General features: G+C 53.0%; 5 protein-coding genes across 5 annotated transcripts; 3 read left to right on the top strand and 2 right to left on the bottom strand.

Moving 5' to 3' along the window:
- Window positions 1-560: 560 nt before the first annotated feature.
- Window positions 561-2,474, top strand: MFIFM68171_05776 (uncharacterized protein; the record flags this gene model as incomplete). Its single annotated transcript, XM_071061196.1, has 2 exons — window positions 561-662; window positions 732-2,474. 2 exons carry the CDS (start codon window positions 561-563, stop codon window positions 2,472-2,474), a joined length of 1,845 nt encoding a protein of 614 aa, XP_070917297.1.
- Window positions 2,475-5,581: 3,107 nt separating this feature from the next.
- On the top strand, window positions 5,582-7,357 carry MFIFM68171_05775 (uncharacterized protein; the record flags this gene model as incomplete). The annotated part of the gene is made up of 1 exon (XM_071061195.1): window positions 5,582-7,357. One exon carries the CDS (start codon window positions 5,582-5,584, stop codon window positions 7,355-7,357), a length of 1,776 nt encoding a protein of 591 aa, XP_070917296.1.
- A 2,637-nt stretch (window positions 7,358-9,994) lies between these two features.
- On the top strand, window positions 9,995-11,356 carry MFIFM68171_05774 (uncharacterized protein; the record flags this gene model as incomplete). Its single annotated transcript, XM_071061194.1, has 1 exon — window positions 9,995-11,356. One exon carries the CDS (start codon window positions 9,995-9,997, stop codon window positions 11,354-11,356), a length of 1,362 nt encoding a protein of 453 aa, XP_070917295.1.
- Window positions 11,357-20,179: 8,823 nt separating this feature from the next.
- Window positions 20,180-22,782, bottom strand: MFIFM68171_05773 (uncharacterized protein; the record flags this gene model as incomplete). Its single annotated transcript, XM_071061193.1, has 4 exons — window positions 20,180-20,470; window positions 20,554-20,929; window positions 21,010-22,249; window positions 22,305-22,782. The coding sequence occupies 4 exons, from the start codon at window positions 22,780-22,782 to the stop codon at window positions 20,180-20,182; spliced, it is 2,385 nt and encodes a 794-aa protein (XP_070917294.1).
- Window positions 22,783-23,381: 599 nt separating this feature from the next.
- On the bottom strand, window positions 23,382-25,834 carry MFIFM68171_05772 (uncharacterized protein; the record flags this gene model as incomplete). Its single annotated transcript, XM_071061192.1, has 3 exons — window positions 23,382-25,190; window positions 25,260-25,365; window positions 25,431-25,834. 3 exons carry the CDS (start codon window positions 25,832-25,834, stop codon window positions 23,382-23,384), a joined length of 2,319 nt encoding a protein of 772 aa, XP_070917293.1.
- Between the last annotated feature and the right edge of the window lie 1,750 nt (window positions 25,835-27,584).

Raw genomic sequence — 27,584 nt, 5'->3', positions numbered from 1 at the left:
TCTTACGGATTGCATCAAATGTGTGAAGCTCTATCTGTTGGTTTGGCGATTGAAGCTAACAAACTGATCTCACAACCGGGGAAAATTCGCTCACGATGCAAATCTGGAAACGGCTTCTGAATCCGGACGGGAAAGAGCGATCCACCTCGATGATTCGCCGGTGAAGGGGGGCGACTTGGGAACCGAGAGATTTAGCGTACCACAACCCAGTGGCGGAGGCACAGCAGATATTTATAGTAACAGGTCACAGATACCGGCATCGTCGGTATCAGGAGCCACACGGGCCTAGTCTTTGACGCGATTTGATGTGATGTGCGCCAGGGGTTACCGGGACGGCAGGCTAATGCAGGTAGTAAGCAGCGTACCGTAGTAAAGTACTCCCGTTTTTCGCACTATTGGGAGCCGAGCCGTGTCCAGAAGCGCCAGCTCTCGCCTTCAGTTTAGCTCAAAGGGGAAAGCTTGGGCATACGTCTCTACACATAAAAACACACTTCTGCCCCTTCTGCCACCGATGCACGCTAGGGTGTGAGACATCTGCTGCCCTGCCGTCCGCGTGGAAAATGCTCCTCTCATTCCTTTGGGCCCTGTCTGCGGGGCTCGGTGGCAGCTCGGTTCTTGCCGTTCCCGTCATCAATGGAACGGCTAGCACGGCCTATGATTACGTGGGTCTCCCTCCTCGGATGCCAATAATTGCCATATATCGCTGCTGCAGTCGCTCACAAATGCACCAGATTGTGATCGGTGGGGGAACGGCAGGATCGGCCGTTGCTACTCGGCTGAGTCAGGGCCTTCCATACGCGAGCATTCTACTCATCGAAGCTGGCCCATCTGCCCCGGGCGAGGAGCGCATTAACATTCCAGGCAGGAAAGGTTCTACGCTAGGAACTGTTTATGATTGGAACTTTACGACAGCCGTGCAGCCAGGGGCCAACAGCCGTGTTTTTGCAGTCCCAAGAGGCAAGGTTCTGGGAGGCAGCTCCGCGTTGAATCTGATGAGCTGGGACAGGGCTAGCATCCCAGAGTATGAGGCTTGGGAAGACATGGGTAATCCCGGCTGGGATTGGCCATCCATGATTGCGGCTATGAAGAAGGCTGAGTCCTTCACACCATCGGCAGACTATGGGTCGGCGGGAGTTGGTACTACAGGCCCGATCAAGACCGTCATCAACCGCTACATCTCTGAGCATCAAAAACTGTGGATCCCGACAATGAACAGCCTGGGGGTGCCGCTCAACGTTGAATCCCTGGGCGGGGATCCGCTGGGCGTCATGTACCAGCCTAGTAATATCGACTCGGCAATCTGGAATAGGTCATACGCGGCCAACGGATATATCCCGATCGCCGGCTCCAATCTCCATGTCGTGACCGGCAGACGCGTGGCAAAGATCAACCTCAGGAGGTCAGGCAGATCTCAGGTCGCTACAGGGATTACTCTCCAAGACGGGACGGCTATCCAGGCCCGCGAGGAGGTAGTCCTCTCTGCAGGCTCCATCCAGAGCCCTGGTCTCCTCGAGCTGTCGGGAATCGGCCGGCGGTCGATTCTCGATGCTGCTGGCATTGACCAGCTCATCGACCTACCAGGGGTCGGGGAGAACCTGCAAGATCACATCCGCATCCAGAGCTCATTCCAGCTCAAGGACAACTACACATCATTCGACATCCTACGGTACAACACAAGTTTTGCTGACGAGCAACTGAGTCTATGGCGTGCCGGCCAGTACTCTATGTACGATTACACGGGAAGTGGTTACACCTTTCTGACCTGGACCAAGGCGATTGGCAACGGTGCTTCCGCCCTGCTTTCCCTCGCCCAGCAAGCCGTCGGGATGTCCAACTCGCCTGCCGACCAAAAGAGACTGGAATTTCTCTCCAACCCAGCTGTACCTCAGCTAGAGGTAATCTTCTCTGACGGATACACCGGGGTGAAGGGTTACCCGCAACCCGGCACACCGCTTTACGGAAAGGGCTTCTTTACTCTAATCGCTGCAGTCATGCATCCCCTCAGTCGCGGTAGCGTCCATATTCAGTCCTCGAACCTCAATGATCAACCAAAGATCAATCCCAACTATCTTTCCAACGAGTACGACATACGGGCCGCTGTCGAGGCCATCAAGTACGTGCGGAAAATTGCCAACACAAACCCACTCTCATCCCTCTGGGTGGCCGAGTACGAGCCCGGTCTGGCAGCCGTGCCGGAAAACGACAATGATGCCCAGTGGCGTGACTTCGTCCTGAATACCACACTGTCCATTTTCCACCCCGTCGGCACGTGTGCAATGCTGCCGCGAGACAGAGGCGGCGTTGTAAGCCCGTCATTGGTTGTTTACGGCACGACTAATTTGCGGGTCATCGACGCCAGCGTGATGCCGGTTTTGGTCTCTGGCCACATTCAGACGGCAGTTTACGGAATTGCTGAAATTGGTGCGGACATTATGATTGATAGTTGCAACATGCGGGGACGTGAACGCGTCTAGAGACGGGCGGACAACGTGAACGTTCTCTGACAGGTAACCTGGTCTTCACTTTATATTTCTTATGTTGGTCGTTTCTACTGTGAACGCCTTCACTCGAAATACATTTTTTTCAAGAATTAATTCCCGTAATCTATAGTAACGCTAATATTCAAAACTTCTGAAGCGATCGGAATGTCAAATGTGATACACATCCATTGCCACCACCGAATAGACATACCTTCCACCCGACAACGGCTTGTTTACCAACATATGCAGATAGAGTTCCTCTAATCAGAGGAGATCGGTTGTACGCAAAGAAAGTTCGTCAATTGAGCCTGCAACAGGTGCGGAAAAGAGTGCTGAATTGATTGTCCTGTATACGGAGCAATGGTCAGGACGGCCTACTTATGGTGCGAAAAATAAAGGGCCCACAGCAAGTTCCAGCCCCCGGGACGCCATCCTAGCAAGTGTGGCCCTCTGGGGACAGTTTCTCCCAACTCAATAACCAGAGAAGATTGTTCGTCAGTATCCATTAATGTAATTCTTCTGACGAATGGCGTACATTAGCGGATGGAACACTTTGCCCTACAACATATCTCCTCCCCTTCCACTACCGTTCTTTCTGTCCTCAACCTGATGGATTCACTTCCAGCCGAACCGAACTGTATTAGTTCCTGAATCTGTGAGGGATAACTAAAAGATTGGCATTTGAGTAGTCCACGGAGCTTAAACTATCTCTAAGTTGCGTGCTTGACCTTTGGAGAGTCCTCAACTGATGGTGCATGATGCAACCCCCTGTGCATAGCCCGATGCGCTCGTATGTTTGACACCGTCCTACCGACCGAAGACCAAACAACTTTGTTGATGGTAAGACCTAGATGAAGACGATCTCAGTCATGTTTTATTCTCCGGGTTAGAAGTCATGGCCCGGAAACAAGCAGAGTTGGATCGAGTCCAGCACCAAACCCCCCAGCGCCTCAACACTCTGAAACTCCCAGTCAGGGCACTCAAAAGTTCTTCGTCATCCTCTTATCACTGTTGCCCGGAGCGCACTTGTACTTATACACCGACCACCGCAAAAGCAAATATGTAATTAATCCGTTTACGCGTAAGATGCCGCCTCGAACCTGTCCCTATCTGTCGTTCTCAACTGGGAAGCAGGCCGCCTCCTGAATTGGCACCACCGCTTTCCAACTGTTCAAGCGGTGCGGAAAATTCTAAGTGACCGGCTGTCGCTAGTGATGCCTAGGGCCATGATGATGCCCAAGGTCTGTAAGCGATGCTGAAAAACCAGGGCGCCGTTCCCCAAATGGGTGCGTGGAGATGAACTCGCCATAAGAGGCCCTCTGGAAATGAGGATCCCCAAATCCCAGCCACGTAGTCGTTCGCCTGTTGGCCCCTCATATGCCGGGCCACGCCTGACAACGTGGGAAGGCGGTCCTTATCAAAAGTACGCCCTAGTCGCGTGTACCGCTCGACCATCCGGCGCCAGTCAATTCGAGCATGGGTGGGTCTGAGGAAGGGGCCAGACTCAAGCACGTGGACCAACTCTGCCTTCACTTTGGCTGCGGTTTCCGCTCTGCCACACTGGCACCGGGTTGTCTCTTTGGCACTCGAAAATGAGCTCCATATCGCAGAATTATAGCGCCCGGGGTGAAAGAAGCTGTTCCTGGAGTGCCTAAGCCCGCTGGAGCAGAGGGAAACTGCTTTATTAAGATGCATGTCGGAATGTCGAAACAGCGGTCTCAGGTATAACTGGGAGCATTCGTCTTCATCTGACCCCCGTTGGGTCTATTGGACCCGTTTCGTCTCAGGGCTTGTGCGGTAGCGGTCTCCATGTCCGTTTGTTGGCGCAGCTGCTGCGATTGTAACGTACAAATTCTCGTAGATCAGGTATCGACTCTTCAAACTGCCTCCGCTTCCAATCCGCCCCACTACCCTGAATAATGCACAGCGAGTCAATCCAGATATATTTCACGCGCAGTCGTCGTGAAATATCAATTCGTCCCGGAAGGTGGCCGGCAACTTGGCCATCTGTATAGGTACCTTTGACGCGGGCTGGAACTCGCAGGGGACTCATTTTTATTTCGCACCGTAGGTACCTTAAGTAGGGCCGTTGCTCCTTAGAGCGGACAATCTTACCAGAGGAGAGCTGTCCGTATAATCGTTTTGACCGGATTAGACTGCAGGAGCCTGTTGTTGCGGTTGCCTGGGCCTCGCTTGTTTTGTCTATCTTGTCTATCTGACATTTGGCCACCTTTGTCCTCCCTCTTCTTTTGATTAGCATGTGGGTGAAGATGTGTTTTTTGCACTTTCACTATCCAAGCAGTAACCGCTTGACTCATGACATCATTGTAGTTTATCCTCGAGTCGAAGCTACTTTCGACGCGGTAGCTGCTTGGACATTCAAACTGGGAAAAGGATGAAGCGACAGTAATAGCAGTCGATATCTAATTAAAGTACAAATTAGTGGACTGGTACTCTCCTAATCCATGGTTAGACCATAGAAAAGGTAGATTCCGACTGGCGTCGGGGCAGTTTTACTACACACAGACCGTTCGTTCAGTCAGTAAAAAAAGGGGGCCAGGGCCCGGGACGGACCAGCGTATAGAGAACTGGGGAGAGCTGTGACGGGCCCCGCCGTAGCGGGTCTCGTTTCTTCTGCGATGGGTTAACTCCACTAAGGAGGGCATTTTACGCTTAGCAGCCACACAGTTCTTCAATGTTGTGCTGTGCCCCTGCTGACTTGGCACACACCCTAGGGTAGCCAAGCGGGTGAATAATAAAGCTCCTTGCGACGACGTGCTTCATTTGCATGTTTTGATTGGCTGACGCCTGCATCTCCCGATCGGCATAACTTTGGCGATGGACGTGCTGTGCCATGCAACGGCGTCGTAGAAACTTTGATAAACTGCTTCTTTTGGTCTCGGTATCCATCTTGGCAGCCTCGGCGTGCGTTACCCGATGCCTAGGAGTAGGAAAACAAAGAGATAAATCGTCCTGGTTTTATATATCTGGATGATCGTGTCTTAGTTGACCGAATCTGGACCTTTCTTACGTACCCGTACCAGCAACCTTATGCGACGGGCTGTCTATCGAAAAACAATAGCCGCGGAACGTCGCCCGCCATGCCCCTACACAGATACGACTGGATCATCGCCCTCATCACCATTGCGTTCTGCGCGAGCAGTTTCGGTAATGGCGCCAACGATGTGGCCAACTCGTACGCCACATCCGTGGCTGCGCGGACACTGACCATGCCCCAAGTCGGCGCCCTGTCCATGATAACGGAGTTTGTCGGCGCTGTGGCGCTGGGCGCCCGTGTCACGGGCACCATTAGGAGCGATATCATCGATATCAGGCGCTTTGAGAACACGCCCGAGGTGCTTATCCTCGCCATGGCCTGCGCCGAGTTTGGCAGCGCCTTCTGGCTTATCCTGGCTACCCGCCTGGGCTTTCCTGTATCGACCACTCAGACAATCGTCGGCGCTCTTGTGGGCGTCGGCATCGCCGCCCAGGCCCAGGTGCAGTGGGCGTGGGAGGACGGCAGCGTCTCGCAGATTGCCGCCTCGTGGGCTATCGCGCCCCTTCTGGCCGCCGCTTTTTCGGCTATCCTCTTCGCAACATTAAAGTTCTTTATCCTCGAGCGCGAAGATTCCCTTACCAAAGCCCTCCGCGCTATTCCCTTCTACCTGGCCTTCACCGGCGGCGTCCTCGCGCTGTTCATCACCATCGAGGCTCCTGGCATCGGCCTTGACGAGCTTGGCACCGGTAGGGCCGTCGGTATCGTGCTGGGTACCTTCGGCGGCTGCCTCGTGATCGCCTACGTCTTCTTCATGCCCTACTTCCACCGCCGCCTGGTCAAGCAGGACACGCGGCTCCGGGTGTGGCACATCCCCCTGGGTCCGTTGCTCTGGAGGGAGGATCCCCCGCTGTACTGGCCAGCAAAGGGCGACAACGTGGTCAAGGACTACTACGCGAGCGCGCACTATGACGATGCGACAGAGTCGGAGGGCCTCGACGTGGAGAAGCAGAAGCACACCGCCCAAACCACCTCTGCCGGCGGCGTGCTGGCTGAGTTGCAGCAGCCCAAGGACCAAGCAACACCCGAGGGCCCAGTCCCCCAGAACGACGCCGAGAACAGCCACCAAGAGCCGGCCGCCGTCGCCGAAGCTATCCGTACCGCAATCAAGGAAGGCAGGATCAAGCGCATCCCGGAGCCGGAGGACCGCTTCCTGGCACCCAACCGACACCTGCCCATCTACCACCCGCGGCGGCTCTGGGGCTTCGTCAAATACATCTTCCTGCAGGGTGTGACGCGCGACTGCGTGACGCACTCGTCGCTGGCGCTGGCCGATGTGCATGCTCGCGCCAAACGCTACGATAACCGCGTCGAACATTTGTGGACGTACGCCCAGGTGGCGAGCGCCATGATGATGTCCATCGCCCACGGCTCCAACGACGTCGCCAACGCTGTAGGTCCTTGGGTGACTGCGTACGATGTCTGGCAGCACGGTACTGTTGAGGAGGATGTCAACACGCCCGTGTGGATCCTTGTTGTGGCGGGTTTCTTGCTGGGTGCCGGGTTTTGGTTCTTTGGCTATCACATCATCCGCTCGCTGGGCAACAAGATCACGCAGCTCAGCCCGACGCGCGGTTACTCCATGGAGCTTGGCGCAGCCATCACCGTGCTGCTTGCCAGCCGGCTGGGCCTGCCTGTTAGTACAACGCAGTGCCTGACGGGTGCTGTCTTTGGTGTCGCCCTGATGAACCTCGACTTTGGCGCCGTGAATTGGCGCCAGATGGGCTTCATCTTTACCGGTTGGGTCCTAACGCTCCCCATCGCCGGTCTGATCTCTGGCCTGCTCATGGCCATGTCGCTCAATACGCCACACTTCGCTTAATTATCTGCGGTCTGCTGCTTGATGGTGACGGGGCCGCTTCTTGCTCACCTCATAATTAATGTACGTGCAAACATGCATTATAAACGAGCGCCGCACTTTTCACGCGACGCGACTCTCCTGCTTTGAACACTCCATTTCTTTATAACAAATCGTGGCTTCCATCCGAACCGCAACGAAAATATACAACACCGCCGATCGAACCATTCGCAATTCCTTGCCGGCCGGCCTGGACGATGCGATACTCCGGCCAACTCACGCAAACTTGAGGATTCGGGAGAGAAGGCAGTGGTTCAGAACTTCAGTCGTGGCTCAGGTCGTATGGAGACTCTCGGTTTGTTGCCGCACGCGGCGTTGAATTTGAGCTGGCCTACGTCCTGCGGACGAGAATGGTAACCGTCAGTGTGGTTGGAATGCCTGGGTTGTTACCGAAGTGTACAATAGGCCATTTGGTTCTGATGCAAAGCTTGATTCTTCTAGCATGAAAAGGGGGACTGTGGTGGCTATTGGGGATAACTAGTAGGAGTTGTTGTAGCCCAAGTGTAATAAAGTATGGGCCCCTGGTATGGATGCTTTCAGAATCAGTCTTATGATCGTTGCGAACATTTTAATCTTGGATGCCACAGCGCCCCTTATATATACAACGTCACCATTTTCAAACATCAACTGCTAGTCCATTAATGAACATGGTACTGTATACTAGATATCTTGAAATATGCTTTTGAGAGATCTATTGAATTTATCGCTAAATTATTACGGTGCCTAACTACACTTGGGGTCCTGGAAACCCACTTCAGGTATGTAAAATTGTCACGCCTGCAAGGAGCTCGTCATAGACTGTGGGAAACATACGTTGTTGAATTGAAGTCTGAAATCTATTTACTGTAGTAGGAAAAGGAAGACGACTTAAATACAAAGAGAAAGTGGTGTGTGATCTGATCTCGAGTTTGACCCTGAGGGAAACTTCAAGGAGAAGCCTCGTTTGCATTGGATATTAAAACCACTAAATCTCCTTGTACTCAAAGAAAGCTGCCAATTGAGCCCGGAAAAGGTGTGGAAAAGAGTGCTGAATTGATTGTCCTGTCTAAAGAACAATGGCCAGGATAGCCCTATTTATGGTGCAAAAGAAAAATTGGCCTACGGCACGTTCCAGGCCCCGGAGCGCCATCCTAGGTAGTAAGTTGGGCCCATGGACCAGAGGGTCCCGCCTTCTGTGGACAGTTTTCCCCAACTCACTAGTATAATTGAAAGCGGTGGAATGGCAGTGAAGATAGTTGTCAGGAGAAAACCGGAGGTAATCCTGGCGGTCGGATTCAACCACCCTGTTGTGGAGAGGCACCGCACGTGGCAATCTAAGAAAATCAGTTCCATCAGCACAAACAAGGTCTGAATCTGGCTAACGCCTGGATTGTCGGGTATTGACGAGTTGGGGGTTCTGGAACATGGGTCCCACGTGCGTGTTTGCATCGAAGCCAGAGACGAGGCACCGTATCTTTTCATCATCATCGTCAACGAGAATTGCTCCTATGAAGTTCAAGCCGCCATGGGCGGACAGATTTCTGACTTGCCCTGATTCCCTTGGACACCACGGAGACAGTAGGTCCGGGTCGCTTAGTCAAACTTCTAGAGCATCTGGTGACGTCCAAGATCTTCGGGGCAATTCAGATCAATGCTCCCCATTTGCCGTCTGAGCGCTCCTTCTCTATCCACTGCAACTTGAAAGGCCCGAATCCCAAAGGGTATTACGAGGTCCGCCATAGAGAGGAGCTGAGCTTTACATTCAAAATTCTCAGTGGAGATGAGCCTCCGGTATTTCACTGTTATGAACCTTGATTCTTACTTGGAAATCTCAAACATTCAGAGTATGGAGGGGGACGTGTACCACACTACGATATTGCCGAAATGGAATCCTGTCAAGCACACGGGTGACAACACTGTGGGGGCTGCGCGAGAAATATTTCGACATGGGTGAGAAAATGGTTGACTTGACCATGACAGTCCCGGAGCATGCTCAGAAAGCTCGAAGAACTAGCTGGTTGGTTGAAGACTTCGTGAAGGTCATTGTCACAAGCGACCCCAAGAGTTTCCAAGCACAATCTTGCTTGCAATAATGGAGAGCGGTCTGCGCAGCGATTAATTACGGCCCAATAGCAGAAGTAATACTACTAACATGGCAATCCGACCGTTGTACAGTCACTGGTACTGAATGCTAACCGCCTGATCACGACCACTCTCTGCCGAATTATCTGGCGAATGGAATTAGTGACTTGGGGCAGAGTTGCCAAGTCTAGTCGGAAAGTATTGGGTATCTTGGTAAGTGGCTTTGGGAGGATGAGCGAACATTCTTTTTAGGTATAAGTTTAAGATACACCGTGTATCCGTGAACCAACCTGTAACAGGCACCTGGAATGGGCAGGTCTGGACCGAACATCATACATAGTTACGTTGGTCGGTGCCTCGGAATGTCCTCGAGGATGATGCAATTTATCCACCGGATGCCCCATTAGCCTGCGGTTGGCGGAACCGGGTGCCCCGGAACCAAAACACAGCGCGCCGGGACAGACCCCGAATATAAAGCGGGCCTGATACGCCAAATCCGCCGCGCGGGAGAGCGTTTCAGCATCGTCCTATCGCGTTAACATGGTCGTCCGCGCAAGCCTTGCTCTTACTGGGCTACTCGCCTACAAAGCTTCGGCTTCCGTGACAATCCGCAAAACCGACCGCGGCCCCACCGGCTACGAGGTAGACTTCCGATATGTCAATGCGACGGCGGAGCGAGTTCTGATCGGTGGCGGCATGCAACCCTTCACCGATCAGTTCCACACAACGGGCACCGAGTACCGCAGTAACGGGCGCTACGACCCGCACGACTACCAGCCCGGGGATTTCTATGTTAGCAACCCTTGGCCGCGTCTGCCGGCCGAACCTGCCTACAGGTGGCCGTATGAGATGAACCTTTCCGAGCCCGAAGAGGGCGTGTGGACGTACACCACCCCGCTACCCAGCGGCACCTACAGCTTCGCATACCTTGTCAACTGCAACTACGCGCCCAACTGCAGCATCGACACGGGCCACCTCGTCATCGACCCGGACATGCCTCCCTTCATGAACGTGCGCGGCGACCAGGTGTCGTCAAACTTCCAGGTGCCCTTCAACGCCGAGTTCCAGGCCTCGCCGGAGCTCAACACCAACTTTGACTACGCCCTCGACGCGCCGGAGGGTCATCGCGGCACTGTCAAGACGGTAAACTACACCTCGCCGGGCTCCATCCATCCAGGCCCAGATGTGCACGACTTCTCGATATACCTGCCCGCCGAGTATGGCAGCGTGCCGGGCAAGGAGTACCCGCTTCTGTACCTGTCGCACGGGGCCGGCGGCAACGGCGCCGACTGGGAGAACCTCGGGCGCATGAGCCACATCATGGACAACTTGATCCGCCTCGGCCACATCCCACCGACGGTAGTGGTGACGCCGTCCTTCTACAACCTCGACGCCGACGGCCCGCGCTTCATCTACGGGAACCGATCTCTCAGCGTGCCCATCCCCCCGGCTCACCGCGTGCGCGAGAACTTTGAGAAGTTCCTGTTCCCCTGGGTCGAGGAGCACTTCGACGTCTGCCGGAACGCGAGCTGCCGCGCCTTCGCCGGGCTGTCGATGGGCGGCGTGTTGGCGTACGAGATGTTTGTCAACGCCACCGACAAGTTCGACTACTATGGCATGTTCTCGCCCGCCACCAACGCGCCTTACATCGACGCCGCATCGGTTGCTGCCAACCCTGGACTAATGCAGAAGGGCATTATGGTTGCGTATGGCCTGTATGATTTTGTGTTTCCCCAGGCGCGAGAGTTGCAGACGGCGTTGGATGCGCTGGGGATTCAGTATATCACTAGAGTAACGCCATTTGGCAGCCACTTCTGGAATACATGGCAAGACGAGCTGTGGTGGTTTGGGAGGAAGGTTTTGTGGAAGCCATTGCCTTTCGGGGTGGAGACGGGGCGGTAGATGCCATACCGATATATTATTTACCCATACGCCGTCACGCAATAAAGGAAGCGGAAAAAGGGGAAATGCCGCCAGCCTGGGATACACAAGTTGATACTCCGCGATGTCAGTCGCTCACTGGATAAAGGGGTAGTCTCTGCGTCCAAGATTGTGGTGTTGAGCAGCGCTTGAGCTTCTCTTTTACTCAGCATTCCGATATTATCACCATATCTAGGATCATTTATTGCTCGATACCTCAGAACTGCGCTTCTTGGCCCATCGCCCGTTGCAATGCTAGCATTATAGGTGGTCTTTACAATGATTTAGCCACTAATATTGCGCCTATTAATGCAGCTTTCCAATGCTGATAGGAGCTTTGACCCAGACACACACTTTGTCTGGAGATGTTAGTCTTTGAAGCTTTACCCATGGGTTGATTTCCAGAAGAATAATCTACGAGGCAAGAGGATTATCGTTTCATGTCTTCTCTCTTTACTGCCGTATAAATCATGGTTAACGTATTTGATAAGCGAGTCGTACAGATAAGCGAGTCGTACAGTCCCTACCACAACGCGTCCTCTTTTCACCTAACATCAATTTTCTCCACAACCCAATATGCCTCCTACTTCAAAGGAAGCCAGGATACTCTTGGTCCTCGAAGCTCTTCAAAAAGATGAAAAATTAAGCCTCCGAGCTGCAGCTGCGTTCTACGATATACCGCCTATAACCCTCCTGACCGACGCGCTGGCAAGCCTGCACGACGCGATCTTCCAGCCAATTCACGCCGGCTCACTGATTCTGAAGAGGAGGCTATTGTTCGATATATAATTGAGCTAGTTCACATGAATTTCCGCCTAGACTGTCTGGTGTAGAAGATATGGCCAACCAACTGTTACGCGTATGCGACGCGCCCCCTGTCGGCAAGCGATGGGCCTACAACTTTGTCAAATGCCAGCTAGAGCTCAATATACGTTGGGTACGTCGATACGACTACCAGAGGGCCAAATGCGAGGATCCAAAGGTTATTGGCGAGTGGTTTGTACTTGTACAAAATACCAAGACCAAGTACGGCATAACCTTGGGTCTTCCAGACGCCATATAACCCCCGAGAAGCCAACGTACAGTCAACGGCTATAAAGACCTGTATTGCTAACTACCAAAACAGCTCCCCGACTTCAATATTGGCTGCAGTAGACTAACTAACAAAGAGTACAACAGCTGTAATGCACGAGGTAGCTCTTTTTTATATAGAGGTCTCTTCGCTCCGCAAGGCCAACGAAGTGCTAAGCAAGCACCGGAGAGCCAAAACAACATGTGTATAGCTTAGAGAATCACTTACTGTACAGGCTGTATACGATCTATTGGCCCAGAAGGATGGAGGTAGGGAGGTAGTTGAAGGTACATAGCCGGGTGATAGTAGTACAGGGGGGGGTCGTACGAAGATACGGTGCTGTGGTGTGTGTGGCAAGCCTGGCTATAATGCCTGTACTTGCAAGGAGGCTGTAGAATCGTTAGATTCAGCTGTTTCTGATGTAATTATAGTTGGTTCCTAGTGTTACTGTTTTGTAATTGAGGATAGTTGTTGTAGGGTGGTGGGGACTGTGACGACTCTCTTATCTGTACGACTCGCTTATCAAATACGTTATTTGAGAATGATAGTTGAAACAAATATATATATATATAGAACCCCCCCCCCCCGGGGGGGCAAAAAAAAAAAGAAAAAAAAAAGAAAGAAAAGGATTCAAACGCCGATACCCCGGGTTGAATTGTTATTATAGTGTTTGTTTATTAAGTTATTTCAACGATGTGGTTTGCCAAATGTAAAATGGATGGTGTTACTAGTATTAACGTATCTTATAAGCGAGCGCCACATATAAGCGAGCGCCCTATTTTCCACAACCCTACTACAACTATCCTCAATTGCAACACAACAACAGTATCAACCAACTACAATTACATCAGAAACAGCTGAATCAGACGATTCTGCAGCCTCCCGGCAGGTACGGGCATTATGGCCAGGCTTGCCACACACACCACAGCACCGTATCTTCGTACGACCCCCCTCTGTACTACTACCACCCGGCTGTATACCTTCAGCTACCTCCCCACCTCCATCCTTCTGGGCCAGTAGATCTTGTGCAGCCTGTACAGTAAGTGATCCTCCAAGCTGTACGCGCGTTTTTTTGGCCCTCCGGCGCTTGCTTAGCGCTTCATTGGCCTTGCGGAGCGAAGAGACCTCCGTACGAAGAAGAGCCACCTCGTGCATTACAGCTGTTGTACTCTTTGCTAGTTGGTCTACTGCAGCCAACATTGAAGTCGGGGAGCTGTTTTGGTGGTTGGCAATGCGAGTCTTGATAAGCGTTGACTGTGATTCGGCTTCTCGAGGGTTGTGTGGCGTCTGGAAGACCCAAGGTTGTGTAGTACCAGGCTGTGAGGGTGGGGGTGTTGGTGTACGAAGCTGTATATCCAGTGTAGAAAGTACCCTCTCTGGATCGTACGGCACTAGGCCAGCCCCTGCAAAGCCACCCTGTATATTGCTCTTTGTTATAGAAGTAAAAAAGGCCTCGCGGAAGGCACAGAGGAACTCGAGCTTGCTGATATGGTTGATATGCATACGCATTAAGTCCTCGATTTGGCGACCGTACGCCTGCTTCAGTGGCCCAAAGCAGCCAATATCGAGTGGTTGGCACTTGTGGGAAGAGTGCGGAGGCATGCAGAGCGTAATGATGTTGTTCTGCTTGCAGTAGAGCTCGAACTCGGTCGAATGGTGGCTTTCGTAGCCGTCGAGGACCAATAGCCGGTATGCACCTGTTGTATGGGATTTTGAGTGGTAGTCGAAGTGCTTGATCCAATCTAGGCCAACTGTATTAGTAGTCCAGCTATTGTCGGTAGTCGCAATACACCAGTCGGCTGGAAGGTTGTACTCTCGGTACCAGTTAGCAAGGTAGTAATGCCCGGCTAAGATGATAAAGGGAGAGATAGCCCAGCTAAGGGCATTGATACCCTGGATTACTGTTGCCCACTCGCGGTTACCAGGCTGGGCTAGCTTTGCCTTACTACGGCCGTCAGAGGTTGTAACGACTATACCCGTAGAGATAACCCCCATTATAAACCCGGTCTCGTCGAAGTTGTAGATATCGTTATCCACAATACCGTACTTGGCCTTGGTATTCTGTATAAGTGCAAACCACTCGCTAATAACCTTTAGATCCTCGCATTTGGCCCTCTGGTAGTCGTACCGACGTGTCTAACGTGTCCGGAGCTCTGGCTGGCGTTTGACAAAGTTGTGGGCCCAGAGCTTGCCGACAGGGGGCGCATCGCATACCTTTAGCAGTTGGTTGGCCATATCTTCCACACCAGTAAGTCTAGGTGGAAATGCACGTGCAACTAGCTCAAGGATATACTGAACAATAGCTTGCTCTTCGGATTCAGTAAGCTTCTTCGAATTAGCCGGAGTATCGCGTCGTGCAGGCGTGCCGGCTAGTCGACGACGTATAGTTCGGGAGGCAACGTCGTAGATCTTTGCTATAGTTGCAATCTTGAGTTTTGGGTTATTCTGAATAGCTTCAATGGCCAAGATTACCCTGGCTTCCTTTGAAGTGGGAGGCATATTGGGTTGATGAGAAAATTGATGTTTGGTGTAGGAGGAACGCGTCGCGTGGAAAACAGGGCGCTCGCTTATAAGTGGCGCTCGCTTATAAGATACGTTATACCGTACTAGTTACTGCGAAACAAAGACTATATTTTCGCTAGATCTATCCTGCCCTGGAGTATAAGGGGAGGCATTTCATCTAAGCTGATAGGATGTGAACCCTAACTTTAACCGGTACCATGCTCTTTGGGACGTGGTGTCTTCGTCTTTCCCATGAGATCATAGCCTCCAACCACCCGTCTCCTCAGGAACACAGGGACTCATGTGCAGTTTTTTATGCTTCGGAACCTTTCCGTCTCTAGTTGGGATCTGAAGGTAGATGGCCTCGGTGTTGCCAAGCATCCTACTGATGTGGCCACTGCGGCTAACATCGGGGGTGTCAGCCGCAAAAATGAGGCCCAATGCCCCAGGCGTCATATAAGCGCCGGTGGAGTTGTCATGGGGAAGCGTAAGTTGTACAAAGCCTTGAAGCAGAATAACCCATCTGTATCACGTTAGCTACCAACACGTAATGGCCAAGACATATGGGCGTACTGGTTCCTAGGGGTGTTATGTCTGCTTATCAGTCGCCCCGGCGGGCTGACAGACAAGGACAGAGTAGAGACATTGCCCAGCTGGGTAACTTTGGCACCAGCTTCGTGCATGTCGTCAGATGTAAAAAAGGGCGAATCCATCTCCCAGCACTCCAGAGTCGAGACACCATTTTGTGCACCAACTGCGGTAACATTCAGCCGGACGTGCGCAACTGCGGAGGCAGTCAGCAGAATGAGGATTGGTGTCAAAAACCGCGCAAGAGACATGGTGCGTTGGTTGTTTTTTCTCTGTTTGTGGGAGGGTAACAATGCTCAGATCGAGATAATATTAGAGGGCAGATGTGAATGAAAGTAGGGTAATGGTGTCCTCGACAAGTGTTCGGAAAGGTGGAGGGGTAGCGGTTTCGTTAGAACTGAACAGTTTGTAAGGAGATGGAATCATTCTTATATCTGCCGACATGGAGCGGCTGCGCGTCAGACACGCAATACTCATAGAACAACCGCCACATCTAGACATTAGTATGGATGTAATGGGTGCACAGTAAACAGCCTACGAATTAAAATAGGACAAGCGGTGCTAGCAAACGGTCCTAAGGTATGTATGTGCCTCACGGGGCAACTTTGTAGGGGGGTTGACATATACACTAGGTGACGAATGCCACCCTCCACACCGATGAGCGCCAGTAGTAGATACGATGTATCTGTACCACTAGAGTGACCATACGGGAGGGACGGACTTCAAGGACAAGCAAATGGAAAGCGATGCAGTAGGGAGGGATGATTGCTCAAATGCTGATTAATTCCCGGGGCTGACGGCAATCAGCGCACGGCGAGGTTACTTGAAGGACAGCCGCTAAGGATAAAGCGGAGACATCAGTGGCATGTCTCGGGCACAGCACGTGAAACTTATTCGAGCTATGATTTGACATACGGATTAAAGAGCCTATAACCCATTCGACGACACTTGTGGATGGGTTCGAGGCAGCCGTTTCCAGCCGCCGTCTAGTAATCCGAAAGGATAACGTAAGCCGCCACAGAAGGGCATCACCGCCCCCAACCAAACACATCTTTTGCTCTATCACCGAGTGCGGATACACATGACGCCGCTGAAGCCCCCACTGGAGCCTGTTGAAACAAGTATTGTCGGTCACAGCCGCTTCCTTCGCTTGGTCACGGGTCCTAGCCGAAAGCCGATGAGGGTGTCCTCGGTCCCGAGACCCCCTTTGGATCCCCTCTGCCGTGGTTCTTTCATGATGTAAAAGTCTAGATTGTGTCACAAGTCCTAGACTGAGGATTGGCGAAGCATGGTTTGCTGCACCATGCGAGGGCCTAGGCTGTTGCACCGCTACGTCTTGGAAAGCCATCGAATCTTTTCTGTCATAAAGGCTGATGATTTCATGACTTGCACTAAAGTATCCGTAATCAATTAAGTGTAACCAAGGATCTTTTACGCCTTGAGGAATTTTCTCCTTAAGGGCCAAATTAGTTCCTTGTTATGCCTAACGAAGCCAACCCATCCTTTCTTGTTAAGCGGTCCTACGTTGGGTATTAGGGACCAATGTGACGATATCCGAAGGGTAAGATCCTCAAAGTTATTGAAGATCATGATACTGAACCAATTACTTTAATCCAAGCCCTGAACCATCAGCTATTGTAACATAGGCATAGTAGGTCTTAAGAGCATAAAACGGGTTCATTAGCCCAACACATGAGACATTCCAGGCATAAAAGCCCTCTCGGTGGCTTCATTCATGCCAATGCCCCTGACAGCCGAGTAAACAATTATTATCTCCCTTGGTGTCTGCAAACGTGAGAACCTCTAGCTGAATCAATCAGACCGGCCAAGTCGTCATGTCAGTCTTCGCCGGGCAGCTTCTCCGCATCTCGACGTTTAGCTTAGTGTCTTTCTGCAATCTTCGCTATTGAAGTCTGCGTAGAGTACACATTGAATGCGCATTTATAGAGAAAACGTATGGAATCGCTCATAAATTTGCTCTCTTTGCTAACGTCCTCGAGCGCCGGAGAGAGAGCCTTTCAGCATTGATGGGACGATGATTTGAGGTTAGCCCTCACCCTACTGAAGAAATTGTCGAACCTATTAATGAAACCAACGTCACAATTGGGTTTGAGCTGTGGAAAGATCTGTCGTTATCGGTCTCACGGGATAAGAAAACTGTTCCGCGTGTTCTATCAAAGGAAGTTATGACTACGTCCAGATAAGCAGTCCGTGTGTGTTTCTAACCGATGTCCTGGTTCTGTAAATTACCTATCTTTTCCTCATGTTTGGGAGGCAATCTTCGGAAGTCGCAGATCTTTGCGCAAATCCTTGTAATACACCACGCCGGACTATGCACGGCTGCGTATTAGTCCTCTTTCGAATGGTTGCGACGTTCAGTGGAGGTCTGTTAGAGTTGAAGTTATGGCCTGGGGAAGGAAGATGATTGAGAACCAGGAGCGGCAGGATAATGAGAATGCATAAACTACTAGCTATCCAGACTTATTCTGCTCTTTCGTATTGATATATTGAACCATATCTCCAGACTTCCTCTTTATCATATAGCCAATCTCCTGCCGCTGGCTCTTCTCCACAGTGCTTCCCAGAGAACCAGATGATTCCGGGATACTGTGGCACGTTACTATAAACAGCCACCGTCCTCGGGCCTTTCTCAGAGTGGCATTCGAGATCATCCTTTGTCACGCCATTCTGTCCCTACCTAGTCAACTGCGAAACGACCCAGGAAAGACGTATAACTTTACTAACGCATTGAGCCAGTATTCCAGAATGTCTTCCTTATCCTTACCACTCACCTCTTTAGGCATATTTATATATATAGGGAACTGGCTTCCGCTTCGGGTTCTTGGACTTGGATCTGAGCTTCTCGGTGCTGGTGCGGTTTGCGCTAGACGAAATACCCTTGCGGCCTATTTCGGCGGTGGGTAAGGTCTTTTTCAGGATGGGGCGATTTTGACCCACGAAGATTGGACGACAGGGAAAGGTCGGTGAACTGTCAGGTGACATTGGTTTGATCCGGAATTGGTAGAGCCCAATGATTCGGTTTCGGAACCCTCACTAGGTAAGGTACCTTAGTCTCCGCCGGGACCGAATTCGATGACATTGAACAATCCGCAGCCGGCGATCTGATATTGGGCTTCCCCCTCCACCAACTGATTATCCGCCCGGAAGCCCAGTCAGGGGAAATGATATTGCAGAGGCAACTCTGTGTTGTACGGACCAGAATCGTCATCTCCCCTTCAACAGTCCCAAACCGGGCCTCGTCGCACTCGGAGACGATATAGAGGGTCAGGAAAGCAGACACGCGGGATGTTATCCCGAGGGAGCCCCGTAAGTATCCCACATAACATGATGGGAAAGGGGGCGGGCTCTCGCTGTGGGGGCACTTAAATAGTAAGTAATAATGGTGATAAACGTTAGTTTGGTCCCTTGTTAAATCATGGATCGACATCTACACGTTCTTAATGCTACTAGCTTAGCGAGGCAGACAAAGAGCCGCTCCAAATAGAAATCTGCGTTTTGCGGCTAGCACGTCGGTCGATGGCGACATCGACTTCCCGCTGGTAAAAAGTCTTTTGGAGATGTCATAGGAAAATTGGGAGGAACTAAAGTACCTTACCGGAAGCGACCGAAATGTGATGCTCCCACGGGACTCAGGCCTACCCCTCATTGTTTGCGGGCCGTCTCGCGGAGATATCGAGATGCTGGAATGCTGATTCACCCATATTCAACGACATCGGGTAAAACCAGGTTGGGTTGGTACTATACCTCTGGTAGTAGGCAAGCGGTTGCTAAAATAAAATGCATTTCAAAACATGTCATGCGGATCCGCTACTAACAGGTCCCTGAACAATTTTCCTACCATCAATCGCTCCACTAGCACGGCAAATATCGCATCGAGAGTACTGTTCAGAAGTTCAGCTCGAGAAGAAACAGCATATATGTGCTGGGTGGCAGATTAGTTGCAATGATAAGTACTGCGAACGGACAGGGATATTTTGTGATGGAGATGGACTTGTGAGTTATTAGTTCTTGGTGGCTGTGGCAATAGACTCCTCACACGCGGGTGGTAAGTTAACGAGACCATAAAGCTAGCCCTATGGAATACCAATAGCTGACATTGTGAGAAATCCATTTCCGGTTTACACTCACACTATAGCGTAATACAGTTTCACTTTAGTGGACAGGGCAGGATTACCTTAGAACCCATCGGACGCAACTGTGTTTCTGTTCCCTTAATATTTACACTCGCTTAGGGGGTGTCGAAACAACACCTCCCCCATCACCATCAACATCACTTCCCTCTCTTCCCTCCTCTGCATTATTTTCAGGCCTCCCTCAGACTTCAAGAAAGTTCCACTGAACCCTCCAATCCAACCCCGTGGGCGCCACAGTATCATGCACGACGCAGTAGCAATACGGTCTGCCATTGGGGAAGACCGCTCTGCCCTTCAGCTTCGGAAACATGCCATCACCCAGCACAAAGTTGGCAATGTTCCTGCGAAAGCCGGGCACAAGCGTGTCCAGGTACCGCTCCAAAGCCTCGCGGTCAGCGGAAATGGGGGCTTATCATCTTCCGGCGGTCCGATCCCGAACGCATGTTCGGCCCTCCGTAGCCCAACCCCCTGATAGTAATAACTTCCGTCCTAGTCGGGGATTTCCATCCAGCCATTCTCTACTAGATTGTGGAAGAACGAGAGGAGCCATGTCATGCATGGGCAGTTGACACGAAGATCGGCGCTTTCTTCGCCTTGGAGGATACCGAGGCTTAAGTTGAGAAGAAACGAACCGATGGAGGGTGCGAGCTTTGCCAAAAGCGGGACGCCCAACAACTTGAGCATATGGTCATACACGCACAGGAGGTTGGCGACGTCGTTGAGATTCAGGCATTTGGTGAAGCCGAACAGTCTGCAGAGGCGGTCGTTGGCGAAAAACCACTGAGTGAAGTTGGTTTGGTCCGGCCCAGGTTCTAGACCTTGGGCGGATTTATATCACGGAGGGAGTGCCTGGAAAGTCTAACGGCCATCTTTAGGTCGTCGGCATCGTTGGGCCGCGCCGGCACCGCGCAGACGAAGACGTGGCGCGGCCAGTGTCTCCTCTGGCAAGACGCCGAGCAATATCGAGTTCTGCACGCCGAACAGCGCAGTTGCGACGGCTGGCCACAGCGTCTGCAGGACTTTGGAGTAGCCAAGGTTGGCCGAGGTGGTTGGCCGAGGTTTTTCAAGTCGAGTTGGGAGCGGATGCTGTTGTCCTTCCACAGCTCGGCCTCTGCCAGCGTCATCTCTCGGCCTTTGCCCAAGGGACCACCAGCGGTATAGGCAAATCCTGGTCTGCCCGGGTCCTCCACAATGACGACCCCCTTGTCGCCAAATGTCATGGGCATGGTCATGATCCGTCTGTGTCGACGATGTTGATATCACTAGCAGTTAGCGTACGCGACGAGAGACACCAAATGTAAACTACCAAAACTTCTTACCGTGTGTTGAGCTGGGATTTCTCCATCTTGGATATTTCCCGATCTAGAAGATTTCTTGCCGTGGAAAGAGCCGCGGAAGATTGTGCCAGGAGCTGCGGGCTGTCGACAAGCGGGTACGGCTGGGCCAGCAGCTCCTGGAGTATTGATTTGATGATGACCAGCAGGCGCTCGGTTGCAGCTTGGAATCTGCTTGCGTTGATGCCTGCATACTGGGAAGAGGGGATGGCGGGCACAGCCCATCGATGCATCACCGTCTCGTGAATGCCTCGCACCTGGAGACCGCCGTACGAGAGGATGAAGAAGTAGCAGAGCATGTAGCACCGCCGAATGCACCCTATGTACGTGTGCGGAACCCACCCTCCTCCAATGCCATGTTCAATCATCGAAGTTGCGTATGCATGCAGTATCTGGATTTCGGCGTGGATATGGCGCTTCTCTTTCCAAATCTTTCGGAAGTTGGCCCTGGTCGAGCCTCGCCGCAAGTACTCTGTCCTACCTTTGTCATTGAGCTTGAGCCCGAGACGATCTGTGATGATTCGTGACAGACAAAAACGCCTTGTGGGATCGGGCTCCGGGTGTCGTGGTGATTTCGGGACCGGGACCGGGACCGGGACGCACTCGATCGACTGCCAAAATACAGCCGTGGCAGCAGCTTGGATGAAGGTGAAGACGCTTTGGCGGATCCGGCAGAGGAACTCTAGTGCCGAGATAACCTTGTTGTAGCGCTTGTTTCCGTCTTGCAGTCCCTCCAATTGCTGGCGGAGACGAGTTTTTATGTGTGACCGATGCCTGACGCTTTTCCACAGAGTCCAGGTAGCGGATATCAGTCCCTTGAGCAGCGAACTCCCTTGCGATTCTTTAAGTTCTGAAGCCGAACAGAGGCTGTTCAGTATGTGGAATACCGTGTCAACCTCGCTGACAACGTTCCTCAGGCTGTCTGCCGTGACGGCAACCCCCGAAGCGGCTGACTCAACCGCCTCTACGCCACTGGGACGGATCTTTAACTTGTTACCCCTGTCGTCGACCCATTTGCGAATCCCAACCGGTGGAAGCTTTTTCACAGAATCCTCGGACAAGACCAACTCGCTTCGATTGGAGCGGTCGCACTTGGGAGGGAGTCCATCTCGCTTTTCGGCGCGCAAGGCATCACGCAGCCTTCGACTGTAGTAGCTGACGCGCGGACGTTGATGCCGGAATACAAGGTCAAACATGCTGTTTGTATCGTCCGTCGTAGCGTAGCCTAAAGAAAAGATAAAATTAATACTGCACAGCGAGTCCCCAAAGAAGCGATTTACCCTTCTTCGCGATACCCTCCATGCATATCCTCCAGCGAGCAAGGAACTCGACGTCCCCATTGTCATCTTCTTGGTCAAGCCCCTCGTTCTTGGAGCAGAAAATCTTGACCCTCCGTGACGCCTCGTTGACAATCATCATGGTACTGGCGACGTGCCTGGCATCAAGGCCCGCCTTCCCTTTGTCTTTGGGATCCGTCTTGTATCTGGCAAGAATCTCGGCTAGCCGGTCGAGAAGCTTGTTCCGTAGCGTTCGGAGGTCTGGATCCACCTGTATGTCCATATCCCTGCCAGCGTCTTCGACAATATCGAGTTTATCGTCAGGCTCAAGGCCCCCATGCGACGGTAATATCTCCTCGGTAGGCAGTCTGTCGAGGTTTGGGGGCCGTCGTGTGACCAGGGCCAAGACGGATATCGCAACGTCCAAGTCTTGCGGCGCAGAGGGTGAGTCCCCTGAGCCAGAAGGCAAGGGAGAATCCATTTTATCGCAGCAGCTCTAAAGGTAATTGTTCGTGTTTTGGCTTCTTCTGGGACAGAAACTTCAGTCACAACCGTGCGAATTGATGGGGTAGCCGGCCCGGTTTCTGTCTACAGCATCCGTGGGAGGGGTATGCGGTGCGACATGGAGGACTACAGTTATTGGCTCTAATTCTTTGGAGGTCAGGGAAAGCGTTACGTCCAGCTCAGCCAGCTTTGTCACAAAAAACCCGCCCAGTTCGGGGCCTCGGTAGAACAAAGTGTACGCTCTTGTAAGCGAACCAAGGTATCTTGGAGTCCCTTAGTAGAGCCTTAGCTTAACAAGGAACCGTGGACGGCTCAGACAGGGGCCGTGCTGCGTCATACACGGCACTGCCCCTCCAATTCCAGTCCTACTAGCCATCCTGCGTAGCTCGGGAGCTTTGCAGATGATCTAAGTATCCTTTGATTATACGCTGTCCGCGACTTAAGAAAATAGCCCTAACCAAAACGCTCTCGCTAAACCCTATGAAGCCATCGTCCGATCGCTCAGACAAGAAAAGTGTAAAACAGCACGGTATCCGGGGCCCTCTTCCATCCTCCATTACTACTAAGTAAGTATCATCAGGCCTTAAAGTGCGGCAACGACCTCAAACCCCCTCCCGCACCGGCCGCCTGAAACCCCGTCGTCAACCCCCCAGCGTCGCTCCTCGGCGGCGGCGCTTTCCTCGGCACAGCGGGGATCTTCGCTAAGCTCTGCCTCGCCGCCAACTCCTCGGCCTCCTGGTCCTCCTCCTCCCGACGCTTCTTCTCGGCCTCCTCCATCGCCCTCCTCACCAGCTCCTCATCGCTCACCCCTTCCTCCCGCCGCGCCGCGCTCAGATCGATCACCGGCTCGTACCCGGGCTTCTTCTGCGGCGCGTCCCATCGCCGAGCGGCCTCCTCGGCCTCGACTTCCTCCCGCTTCTTGGCCGCGTCGTCGGGGGTGAGCATGACGTAGTGGGCCGGGTTGAACTCGCGGCCGAGGGTGGCGCCGTCGGGGCGGTTGAGGGGGATCTTGCGGATGGTGGCGACGAGGGCGCACATGAACTTCATGGAGCGGGCGGCGCGTAGCGGCTCGTTGGACCAGTTGGACCGGTGGGTGAAGATGCAGCGGAGCTCGAGCTTGTTGAGCTCGTTGACGCTGGTGATGCCCAGGGCCAGGTTGGGCAGATAGTCGCGCCGGTTCTCGGGCTGCTTGAGGAAGGCCTCGAGCTCGCTGCGCAGGAACTGCAGGTCCTTGAACGACGTGTTGATGTCGATCATCATGGTCACCGCCTGCCGGTTCGACCCGGACCGCGTCACGTTCTCGATGCGGCACTGCTGCAGCCACTCGTTGCCGGCCTGCAGCTCCATCCAGTTGTCGACCCGCTTGAAGACGGTGTAGAGCAGCGAGGTGCGCACTACGATGAGGGAGACGGACTGGTTGGTCTGGCCGCTCCACAGCTCGATCCGGTCGCCGATGTCGTAGGGGTGGTCGAAGAGGATGAAGATGCACCCCGCGAGGAAGTGGTGCAGCGTGCGGCCGAGGGCGAAGGCAAGACCGATGCCGAGGATCTTGACGGTCTCTTGGATCTCTTTGAGCGCCGGCACCCAGAAGACGAGGATGAAATAGAGCATGATGGAGGCCAGCGCGGCGAGCATGACCCAGTCGAAGGTATTAATGCAGTGATCGGCGTTGTGCATGCTCTTGTAGATGTTGTGGCGGATGCGGCCCGCCTCGGCGACGGTCCATTCCATCTCCTCCAGACGGATGTCGCCAATCTCGCCTTCGTCGAGTGCTTTGAAGTAGCCCTGGGCTTCTTCCTTGCGGAAGGGGCCCAAGACCTCGGCGATGTCCTGTGCCGTCAGCGTCTCCTTGCCCACCGGCACGATCGACATCCAGATTCGTCTCGCCAGAGCTGCGGCCGACTTGGGGTTCGCTAGGGCGCGCTCGACAGTGGCATAGCTGGAGCCGGGGCGAAGCCAGTGCGACTTGGGGTCGCCCGAGAGGAAGTTGCCGAAGAAGGAGGTGAGGGCGTACGTGTCGATGCCCAGCCGGCTGAGGTAGCGGGTCGCTCGGACGCGGTATTCACCATGCTCAGATCCGGTAGCGTTGCCTATCAGGATGTCCTCCTCGGAGAACTCGGGTGTTCCGATCGGGTATAGGTAAACCGAGGCTTCGTAGAGCGCCATGAGCGTATTATGCATATCCTTGGAGTGCGTAATGCGGCCTAGGTCGGACCGGAAGTGGAAATGAATCGTGATGTAGAGCATGACAACCTTCTCGCCAAGATAAAACCAGGCCCAAAGCCAGCCCTGCTGCAGGAAGTCCTCGATCATATCGATCCACACCAGATCTTCTTCGGCTACATCGTACGCGATTGCCAGATTGTTACGGTTGTAAAAGATTAACTAGAGCACCAAGACATTAGAAATAGCAAAGAGGAGGCGCAACAAACGAGACGGGGTGGACAAACGTACCGCAGCAAACGCGATGTACGAGGTGGTGACTACGCCAACAACGCAGATGGGGCGCCTCATGGTGCGCAGGATCCTCCAATACCGCATATGTGCCGGGTTCACATATCTGGGAGTCCTGTTAGTCTCCTTGGTTCCGCGGACGGGCGTAGGCATTGGAGAACGTTGGCGTACCTAGCAACAAAGCGGAAAAGATACGGCAGAGCGGTACCGATCAGGTACGAGATAGCAAGGCCAATCCATGACACAAAGAGCCAACCAAAGATGTAATAGACAAGTTGACGGGTCTGCTGGGCGAGGAAGTCATCCAAGTCAATGTTGGCCTTTGCAGAAATCTCTTCGCCGTTGATGACAATGACGGGGATGGCAAGGAGCACGCCCACTACGCCGAAGATGATGATGAATTTGATAGCCGGGTACAAATTCCGCCAGAGGTAAAACCGGTACTTGCCGGACGCCGTCCTGTAGTTTGGTTCCCGGGGCTCCTCGGTTTCAGTCACGCCGGAGACGCTCCCCTTGCTGTCGTTGAGCAAAGGCGCGCTTCCGAAGAGATCGGCAGAGTGTGTCGCTGGATTCATCCTGAATTGTGGGCGGCCTGATGCCCAAAGGTGTAGCGAGGGTCCGGGATGGCGATGGGTGACGGTGATGAGGGATCAGGGAGCGGCCCAGAGCCCGATGTTGTCTTATAAGACATGCACATCTCAGGCAACCGAGTCGAACGGGACCTGGAACCTGGCTGACCGCCACCAGTGGTTCAGTAGCGCCTGTAGTCTGTCTTGGCCGTCCGGGGGGGCTGGAAGCAGGGGCTTTATCGCAGGCTGTGGATACTTAAAACCAACGGGAGATTTTGTTGGTTGAGCCGATTGCAGGGATCGGGCTTTTGATTGGTCCCTCACACAACTTCTTTCGCCAAGATGTTCACTCCCCCTCCTCAAGGCTGAACCTGCTTACAGACTGAGAGACCACATGATCTTGTGGCGGCCGTCCCAACTCACAGCATCCGTCCCAACTCACGGCGTCCCAACTCGCAGCGTCCCAACTCGTGAGTCCGCTATCCACCGCCAACGGCCTTTTTGCAATTCGCAGGGGGCTGTGCCGTGGCGGCTGATGCTGGAGAAGCCAAATTCGGCTGCCTGGTCTTGGCGAGGCGCCGCTGGCAACAACAGAGTCGTTATGGTGGAGAGGTCCCCACAAACATTCCGGAGTGAGATTTTAGTTGTTTGTTGTCCGCCAAACGGCAGACATGTGCTCCCAGAACAATTGGGCTCGAGCGAGCATAATTAAACACACAACCACACAACATCCTTTTTGAGTCGAGTGCAAATATGGCGACCAGGCGTGAGCGAAATACGGGAGGATTGGTAGCACTTACGACCAGATGTGCCTTGGTCCAAGTTCTTCTCTACAACTTGGCTCCCTAATTAAGAAGCCGAGACAAGCTTCTCCGCCAAGTCTCGCCAATGAAGCTGATAAATGCCAAGGCTGCTGACCAACATGAGGGGAGCCCGATTATTTTTGGCAGGCCTTTTCTGGGGGGCAGGCCCACGCGGGTGCAGGTTATCCTGGCGGGCCAAGCATTGCTTGACGGCGTAAGGTATTGGCAAATCTGGTGGCTCGACGTTGCGCTTACTACTCGCGTGGAGATATTCTCAGCCCCCTGATCAATACCGTGGTGTCCTACCCCAGCAGTCCCTGCGACGATGCCTTTGTCCGCTATGCTTGAGAAAGATTTGCGCTGAGGCTCCGGGAGGAGACCGCCTATCTACTCGGAGATTGCCGTGCGCCAGCAGTAGCCCTGGCACCTCCTGGAACACTGTACGAGGAAGCGATGGAGAGCGAGGTGGGACGTCGCACCATTATTGCCGCTCGCCCGTGGCATAAGCCAGCAATTGATGCCACAATTGGCGTCCTTGATCATCTCAGAGGACCCAGAGTGGAACTGAAGGATAAGAAACCACTCGCAGTCAAAGCAGAATGTCTCGGGCGTTGGTATTCATCGGCATTCTTGTTGAGCCGTCACAACCCGCACGTACTAATAACTTTATACCCCTGAAGGGGGTAGGTAGGGGATTCGATTAAACCTTGAAGCTTCTTCACGAACATTTGCCGGTCATTACTCAGTCACTTGTTGCCTACTGCTAGGGGGGAGGGGGGGGGGGGGGGGGGGGGTGGCGGTGGGAATAGATTTCTCTTCTACTTGCCGATACATAACCACTAGAACTTGGAGTTATAATTGGTGGAGATATAAAACACATCTACCGTTCTGTACCGAAAAGGTTCGAAAAGACTTCATGTGCGACACCCAGGAAACTGCTGGATAGGTACCTA

This window comes from Madurella fahalii (genome assembly GCF_045866475.1).
Source record: "Madurella fahalii IFM 68171 DNA, scaffold_3, whole genome shotgun sequence".
Taxonomy (NCBI): Eukaryota; Fungi; Ascomycota; class Sordariomycetes; order Sordariales; genus Madurella; species Madurella fahalii.
This window is presented reverse-complemented; position numbering and strand designations above follow the sequence as displayed.